At 42.8% G+C, this 8,642-nt stretch overlaps 2 protein-coding genes, 1 long non-coding RNA gene and 1 pseudogene across 7 annotated transcripts in view; 2 read left to right on the top strand and 2 right to left on the bottom strand.

Annotated features, from left to right (window-relative positions):
- The window catches only part of LOC102897834 (pentatricopeptide repeat-containing protein 1, mitochondrial), a 23,602-nt gene extending 18,987 nt beyond the window's left edge, over nucleotides 1–4,615 (top strand). For all 5 annotated transcript variants that reach the window (XM_015590355.2, XM_025047676.1, XM_006913350.3 and 2 more), the window contains one exon: nucleotides 3,147–4,615. In XM_015590355.2, the coding sequence (XP_015445841.1) occupies nucleotides 3,147–3,226 (80 nt within the window). In that variant the 3' untranslated portion in view covers nucleotides 3,227–4,615. The remainder of the gene's footprint in view (nucleotides 1–3,146) is intronic.
- On the bottom strand, nucleotides 1,107–1,222 carry LOC112480901 (annotated as a pseudogene).
- Nucleotides 4,616–5,932: 1,317 nt separating the features above from the next.
- Nucleotides 5,933–7,642, bottom strand: LOC102897356. Its single transcript, XR_001517011.2, has 3 exons — nucleotides 7,491–7,642; nucleotides 6,372–6,507; nucleotides 5,933–5,972 (listed from the first exon to the last, which is right to left on the bottom strand). It is a non-coding gene; the product is annotated as an uncharacterized LOC102897356 (long non-coding RNA).
- A 162-nt stretch (nucleotides 7,643–7,804) lies between these two features.
- Nucleotides 7,805–8,642, top strand: part of PDAP1 (PDGFA associated protein 1) — a 9,911-nt gene continuing 9,073 nt past the window's right edge. Inside the window, exon 1 of the mRNA XM_006913348.3 lies at nucleotides 7,805–7,953. Within this exon, the coding sequence (XP_006913410.1) occupies nucleotides 7,941–7,953 (13 nt within the window). The 5' untranslated portion in view covers nucleotides 7,805–7,940. The remainder of the gene's footprint in view (nucleotides 7,954–8,642) is intronic.

Below are 8,642 nucleotides of genomic sequence, written 5' to 3'. Positions count from 1 at the left end.
AAAAAGGTGTGTTTGGGCAGGTAGGGTTACTCTGCATAGGATGCAGTGAGTTTTTTTTTTTTAATAACTAGAAATAAAGAATAAATCCTACTTTATACCCACTAAATTGGCTATAATCAAAATGATAGACAATAACAGGTATTGAGGATGTGAAGAAATCAGAATCTTCACACGCTGCTGATGGGAATGTAAAATAATACAGCCACTGTGGAAATAGTCTGGTGGTTCCTAAGAAAGTTAAACACAGAGTTACCACATGACTTAGAAATTCTACTCCTGAGTATATATCCAAGAGAACGGGAAACACATATGTACACAAAAACTTGTATATAAATGTTCACAGCAGCATTATTCACAAAAGCCAAAAAGGAGAAACCACCCCAGTGTCCCATCAATTGAAGAATAGATAAAATGTCACCTACCCATACAATGGAATATTATTTAGTCTATATAAAGTAATGGAGTACTAATAAATGCTAAAACCTGGATGAACCTTGAAAACATTATACTAAGTGAAAGAAACTAGTCCCCAAAGCTCACCTTTTGTATGATTCTATGTCTTTAGAGACAAAGTAGATTACTGGTTGCCTAAAATTGGGAGATATGAGAGGGAGGATGACCACTAAAGGGTATGGGATTTCTTTTGGGAGTGATGAAATGTAAAACTGATTGTGGTGTTGGTTGCCCAACTCTGAATCTACTGAACCCCCCTCATACTTGAACACTTTAAAAGGGCAAGTTTTACATATGATTTCTATCTTAATAGAGTTGTTATTTAAAATAAAGTAAAAAAAAAAAGCCATGATTTAATTGTTTTAAATTTTAATTTTCTTGTGATGAGATTTTTGAGATCTACTCTTTTAGCAACTTTCAAATATACAATTCAGCATTGTTAACTGTAGTCACTATGCTGCACAATAATACATCCCCCAAACTTCTTTATCTTATAAAGTATGTTGTTTTAAATTTAAAAATGCTTTTTTAATTAGCTAAATTAGAAAACAAAGATTTTAAGAAGTCATTCAAAGATAACCTCTGGTCTCTAACCTTTCAGACCTATTTCTACAGCATAATTTTTTTTTTTTTTTTTAATTTATTATTATTTATGCCTACAGCACCTGGTCTTCCTAGGTGGTCTCCCATTCAAGTACTAGCCAGGTCCGACCCTGCTTAGCTTCCGAGATCAGACATTGGGCTTGTTCAGGGTGGCATGGCCGTAAACCATGGACCATGGCTCCACTAGGGCGTGAACCCAGGACCTTTTGTGTGTAAAGCTACACTATGGAACCACGTCCTCTACAGCATAATTCTCAAGATAATTCTGGGTCTACAGATGGCTATCCTAATAATCTTTAAGGTACCTCTAATTTCATTTCCCAACCAAAGTCCTTTAGGAATAAGAGAAAAAAAAATTGGACAGGCCTGAAAGTTCACAGCATGCAGTCCTGCAGGAAACAACTGTTCCGTCAATCCATCAATACCTACAGGATCAGGAGCATCTCACACCCTTGCACGTGCCATGAGGCAACTTTCTCTCAGTTATAAGCTGATCTTTGTCTGCCATTCTTCGTTTTTAAGGCAGAGGAGGAAGATGAAGAACAGTTAAACAAAAAAAAAAACTATTACCTCCATTTCTCCAACTCTGAGGCCATTTTATTACATTTTATAATTCAGCTCAACAGGATTCTGTGATCCAAGTAAAAGGCAGGTTTGACACAAGTGTACACTGTGTGCCTGCTGGGGGCGAGGCCCTGCCGTGGGTGCCTAAGACATAGCAGTGTGGAAGACAGAGATGCCCCAGAGCTGAGTTCCAGGGGATGGAAGCATTTTGTCATCTGGTGGTAAGTGGTAATGGCCAGAGAAAAAGAAAACATGGAAGGAGATGGAAAATGGGAACAGGGGACTGCCATTTTATATAGGTGATCAAAGGAGATGTCTGATCAGAGACCTTAAGAAACAAGGGGTGTTGGTGGGCTAGGGGGCAGGAGAAACAGGTGCAGGTACATACTTTTATAAGATAAAGAAATCCTAGGGGTGTATTGTGCAGCACGGTGACTACAGTTAAAAATACTGAATTGTATATTTGAAAGTTGCTAAAAGAGTACATCTCAAAAGTTCTCATCACAAGGAAAAAAGTTATGTGAAGTGATGGATGTTTACTAAACTTATTGTGGTAATCATTTTACAATATATACATATATCAAATCACTAGTTGGCACACCAAAACTAATATAGTGTTTTAAGTCAATTATATCTCAATAAAAAAGAAAGAAAAATGAAGGACAAATATGCTTAAGAGAGAGAGCAAATAAAGACCCTGAGGACAAGACTGTACCTAGGGATCAAGGAACAGCAGAGTTGGGTGGGGCGGGGTTTGGTGGGGAGTGAGGGAGAGAGGTAGGGGATGGAGTTCTAGAAGGAACTGGGGCAAGTGTGTGTTTGACTTGGAAGGCCACAAAAGAATTTCGATTTTGTGCTGATGGGGAGGTGAGCCATTGGAGGATGCTGAGCAGAAAGTGATATGATCTGACTTGACTTAAAACCCTCACCCTGGCTGCCCTGTGGAGAAGACTGTAGGGAGAGAAGCAGGAAACTATTGCAGTAATCCAGATGATGGGTGAGGGTAGCTTGAACCAGGTGGTGGGGGTAGATGGGATAAAAGGAGCCAGATTTTAGATTCATTAATTTTCTAAGATTTCACTATGGATAATTTCAAATATACACAAAAGAAAACATTTTATTGAACTCTCAAGTACCTATCACCCAATTTCAACAATTACTAATAGCTAGTTTTATTTTATCTCATTCTCCCCACTTTGGGGAGTGGGGGAATTAGAGTATTTAAAAATGAATCACAAAAATTAAGTATCGCATTCATAAGTACATATACGTCTCTAACATACTAAAGATTTAAAAAATATCTATGTCAATATCTCATGCAATGAAATCGATCATTATTTCTTATTGGCATCCCATATTCAGTCCATGTTCAGTTTTCACTGATTGCCTCAAAAATACCTGTTGACAACTAGTGTGTCTGAATTAGGATCCAGATAACATCCAGATGTTGTATTTGGTTGATTTTTTTGTCTCAAGTCTTATTTCTCTGTAACAATTTTCCCACTCTGTTCTGCCACCCTTTTTAGGAATCGATGTTATGGATGCTTGGATAGGAAGAATAAAAGAAAAAGGGGAGTCATGGACAGCTCCGCAGTTTGTGGCCTGAGAAGGGAAGCAGCTCTGGGGTGGGTGAAAGAGGATTCAGTTCAAACATGTTAAGTTTGAAATGTTTTTAGATATCCAAATGGGGCCATCCAACAGACAGTTGGTATAGTCTACTGTAGAGTCAAGGCTGGAGAAGACATCTGGTCACCTGGTGAAGAGTGGGGAAAGCCATGTGACTGGATGGGATCACTGAGGAAAGGGTAGGGCTGGGGGTGGGTGGGCTAGGAACTCACGCTGCCATCATGGAAGTGGAACCTCCCTCGCTATACTATTGAGTCTTTTCTCAATATTTAATCATAGCATCACCTGCATTTTTAAAATCCCTTTTTTTGACCCATTTTCACAAGATCATGCAAACATTCCAGGATATCGTTTTCTACAGATTCACAAAGTGGAAGGCAGTTTTCAGTAGGTGATGCCTTCCTGTCACTATGAAGGTATGAAGAGGCCAGAGGTAGGGGATATCATGGCATAGACTAGACTTAGGTTTTGGCCTCTTTGCTAATGCCAAAAACTGCCTATGAACTTCAAAACCTGGGAAATAATTATTTTACAATTATTCTTAAAAAGTCTAAATGTTTCTTAGGCAAGTGTTGATTACACTTGATTGTTAACTAGTATAAAGTCCTTATAAAAACAGTTATTTACATGTCCTGGTCACACAGAGTGCCCTTGTCAATCCCCATAAAACCCTCTGCCACACATAATTTCCCCCATCTCTGCCCCTCAGTCTCTATAATCAGGCTTTTTGTTTGTTTGTTTTGAGGACTTATAGGGCAACAGTGGCTATGCAAAAACTTGAATAATGAACTAAGAGACATATGAAGAGCTGAGAAGTTGTGCTAAGCTAGGAAATACTGGGGACAAACTAAAAGAGAAAACAGAAATGTTCCTTCCTAAGATAACAGTGCCAATTGCAAATGGCTCTCAGATAAAAAGGACAGGTTTAGTAATGCCAAAGGCCACACAAGGGTCCTTCATGGCCTACAATCAAAACTTGTACTAGAGGTTACAAACTGGAAGTTGGCAGCCCCAGCGAGCCTGAAGGCAGGCTTTATTTGGCTCTTCCCACAAACTTTTTAGTTTAAATTTTAAATTAGAACAGTTCACATAAAAGTTGGATTTCTGACTTCTCTTGAGAAAAAATTAGCAAATTTGGTAATGCTGAGCTTGCATTCCACATGGTAAAATGGGCTCTAGGTAAGTAGCAGCTTCTGTCCCTCTCTGGTCTGCCACATACCCAGAGTTCCCTATTGTTTCCAACACTGAAGCCAAGTCTGGCACCACCTGCCATCCACATTGTTTTTTTTATCGTGGAAGTAAGAGCAAAATGAGAAAGCAAAGAAATGCTGAAGAGCTATATGGTTTAATAAAAATGGGAGAAAAAATACTTCTTTTGGAGATAAAGAATATCATACATGTCACAGACACTTCTCCCTAGAGAACATACAAATGGCCAACAAATATATGAAAAAATGCTCAACATCTCAACAAATGCTCAACAGCTATTGCGGAAATGCAAATCAAAACCACAATGAGATACCATCTCACACCTGTTAGAATAGCTATACTCAACAGGACAAGTAATAACGAATGTTGGAGAGAATGTGGAGAATAAAGAACCCTCATACACTGCCGCTCGGACTGCAAATGGGTACAGCCACTATGGAAAACAGTATGAAGCTTCCTCAAAAAACTAAGAATTGATCTACCATATGATCCAGCAATCCCTCTACTGGGTATTTACCCCAAAGACTTGAAAACCCATATCCCAAAAGATATTTGCATACCGATGTTCATAGCAGCATTATTCACAATGCATACATCCAATGGGATATTACTCAGCCATAAGAAGAGATGAAATACTGCCATTTGTGACAACATGGATGGACCCTGAGATAATCATGCTAAGCGAAATAAGCCAGGCAGAAAAAGTTGCAAAGCACATATCACTTATATGTGGGATATAAACCTAAAAGCAACAAATGAGCAGGACAGACAGAGACTCATGGACATGGACTAGTGGTTACTAGTTGGGTGAGGGGGTAGGTAGACAGGGTAAAGGGGGTCAAATATGGGACAAGGAGAGGGTGAAGTGAGTAAAGGGGATCAAATATATGGTAGTTGAAGGAAACTGGACTTTGGGTGGTAAACACACAATAGAATATATAGATGTCTAATGATAATGTATACCTAAAAAAAATGTAATTGTAGTAACCAATGTTACCGCAATAAACTTAATTAAAAAGAAAGAATATCATACAAGTATAAATATGCAAAATCTTCACTTCCTTCCAAACGTGTGATCTCGTACTTTACTTTGTGAATATAATTACTTTGTAAGTAATTATAGGTAGATTATTTGATCTATATTCCCTAAAGCTTTTACATTCAACTTGGCCCCAAAAATGGTTTTGAGGACCTTTTCATTAGTGTTATCTTACTTTCCAACACTTACTGTATTCCTGAGTTAATAAGCAAACAAAACATGTCAGTATCAGGAGGCCACAGTGTTACCCCCCCAACCCCTTGCATTTATGCTTGCCTTTATACCTGGACCCTGGAGGCATCTAAACCTGTGACCTTTGAATGCAGCCCACCAAGACAGGACCTCCGCCACGCACCTTCTCTCATCTTTTGATCTAATTCATCCAGTGTTGGCTCAATCAACTCCCAGCCATCTGGGGGAGCTTTCCGGCTTCTTTTGACTTTAGGCATTTTTTCCCCACAAGGTAATTTGCAAAGATCTGAGGAGGGGGAGGAGGGGAAATTAAATGAATTGGTTTCTGAAACTCAAATCCCCAAAAGCCTTCGCCAGCCACTATTTGGTGCTCACTCACTTCCCTCTTATTACCTCAACTGTAAAAAGGGGATATAACAGAATCTCCATTATAGAGTCAGTGTGAAAAGTTAATTATAATTGTATAAAACATGTCTGGAGCGAAATATGTGCTTATTAGGTCTTTGCTCTTATCGTCAACTGACATCAACTATGAGCCTGCCCTGTACTGGATATTGGGAACACAGAGAAAAAATAAAACACAACCTCTCCCTGAGAAGGTGGCAATACAGTGCGAGAACTATGGTTTGGGAAGCTTAGAAGATGTGTGTTTAAAAGGGAAAAAGACAGTATAAAACAAAAGTACCTTAGGGTCTGCTTCCCAAAAGTATAAAAGAAAAATCGCTGGTCTCTTTAGTTACAGGTTTAGGTTCTTGGCCAGCTCTACCAGTTACTCTGTGACTTTGGGGAGGTCACATTCCTTCTCTGGTCCTTATTCTCATCTGTAAAATAAGAGCAACAGATTAGCCAGATTGCCAAGGTCTCTTTTAAACCTAACGAACATACTACATAGAGGCAAGTCATATAAAGCTCATACAATAGTCCAGCCATTTTATAGATACCAAAGTATTTTTTTCAAACTTCATAGCATTTCCTAGGTGGCAAAGAGAAATCAGGTTATCTCTCACCTTTAAGCATGGCAGAGTCCTCTCTCCCAAATTCAGTCACTCCCTTCCAGGGGTGCCTGATGGTTTACAAAGTCCACCCCGCCCCACCTCCTTTCTTGATTTCTGCATAACCACCTTACAGACGAGAAATCAAACTCCAAAAGCTAAAATTAGGGTCACACAGCTGGGAACTGGCAGGGTATGACTCTAATTATAGGATTCTGACTCTCAAATCAGTGGTCTTTGCACTTGTATCCCCCACGCTGAAGCTAGAGATGGATGGAATCTGGCCCGTGCCCCAGCACACACGGGCTAGAAGGACAAAGATACGGGAATGACCACTCTGTTATCACCCAGGGAAATTCGAGGGCCCTGGCCCAGCCTAGGAGTCCGAGGAGGACTCCCTGGGGAGATAACTGGTAGAAGATAAATTAGATCAAGAGAGTTGTGGTGCGGTTATGAGAGAGTTAGTAGCGCTCGGGAGAGGCGGCGAGTGGAAAGGCGTTCCGAGGAAAGGAGGGAAGACGTTACAGCCGGAATTGTAGGAAAGGATGATAGAGAGGTCGGCATCTAAACCCGGCTTACAAGAACAAGCAGTTTTTAGACAGAAAACGCTCTTAGCAGAGAAAACAGCAGCGGGATGAGGGCTAGAAAAAAGAGAAAGCGAGGCACCGCCTCCTCTCCGGAACTGACGCCAACCAGAATCCCGAACCCGTCCCAGTCCAGCCGTTCAGAGGGCCCTCTGTAACAATGCAGACTTCCGATCCCTGGCCCCAGCCATTACCAAGGTACTGGAGAACAGACTAAAAAACACCTACCAGAACCTCTGTCGCCGTCGACCGCCGTTTCTTTATCGACGACTTCCGCTTCCCAGGTGATCGCCTTCGAATGAGGTCCTCGCGGAATCCCGCCCCGCTTCGTGCGGAGATTGCGTCATCTTAGGTGACTCAAACTCTGACTGTATAGAATTCCAGAGCTTCTGTTGCTTTTTGCTCTTCTCAGGGGAGTGCCCGGCTGCCTCACGCGTCTCCCTGGGAGGAGAGACTTGGGGCGCAGTTGCCCGGCACCGCGCGGGCGAGCCTGGACTCAGGCGGCGCGCGGGACAGTCCGGCTTCGTGTGCCGGCCTCCGAGGTTTCCCGGTCCTCGCAGCGACCGCGGCGGCGGCGATACGCTGAGAGGACTAGGCTGGGCGGAAGAAGTCGAGCCCGAAGTGTTTCCGGTTCCGGTGTCAGTTCGAGGCGCCGCCGCCGCAGCTGCCGGAGCCGAGATGCCTAAAGGAGGTGAGGGGCGGGCGCGCGTGGCCCGTGGGCCTCGAGGGGCCATCCGAGTCCGCCTCCCGCTAACCACTCAACCTACTGGAGTCTCGGAGAGCGGCGTAAGGGAGGACGTCCGCGCCGGCTGCGGGCCAGGCCAGGGCCTCGATGCCCAATTGTCTTGATGGGGAAACTGAGGATCATAGTGGTCTCGAGCCACTCCCTCCGAGGTCTGAGGACACTCGGAGGTTCTGGGTCCTCGGCAACGCGAAAGGCCAGTTTTAGGGGTCTGGGAGTGTCTGGAGCCTCCTCTTCTCTAGATTCTCCGGGGATTGAGTCACCGCGTCTAGCGCCTGTGCAGGGCCCGCCTGGCTCGCATGTAAAACGTGGGCCCTCTCCGGCTCTGGGCGAACCGGGCCTGCTTAATGAGATATAACTTGGTGCTCTTGAGTCTGGCAGACCTAGCTTTGACTGCCCTGTTCAGCAGCGGTTCGATGTGTGCCTTTGAGTTAGTCGCCTTATCTCCTATGTCTCGGTTTTCTCATTTGCAAATGGGGGTTATAATTGTACCTACCTCTTAGTACTGATGAGAGGCTTAAACTAGGTAATTCATGTGGCGGGTGCAGTACAGGGTCCGGCGGTCGTTAAATACCCAGTAAGCATTAACTGTTGTTATTGTGGAACTTTTGTCAGTTCCTTGACCCAGAAGGTAAAAG

This window comes from Pteropus alecto, unplaced genomic scaffold (genome assembly GCF_000325575.1).
Source record: "Pteropus alecto unplaced genomic scaffold, ASM32557v1 scaffold20, whole genome shotgun sequence".
In the NCBI taxonomy this organism is placed as follows: Eukaryota; Metazoa; Chordata; class Mammalia; order Chiroptera; family Pteropodidae; genus Pteropus; species Pteropus alecto.
Note: the sequence above shows the minus strand (reverse complement) of the source record. Positions and strands in the feature narration are given on the sequence as shown.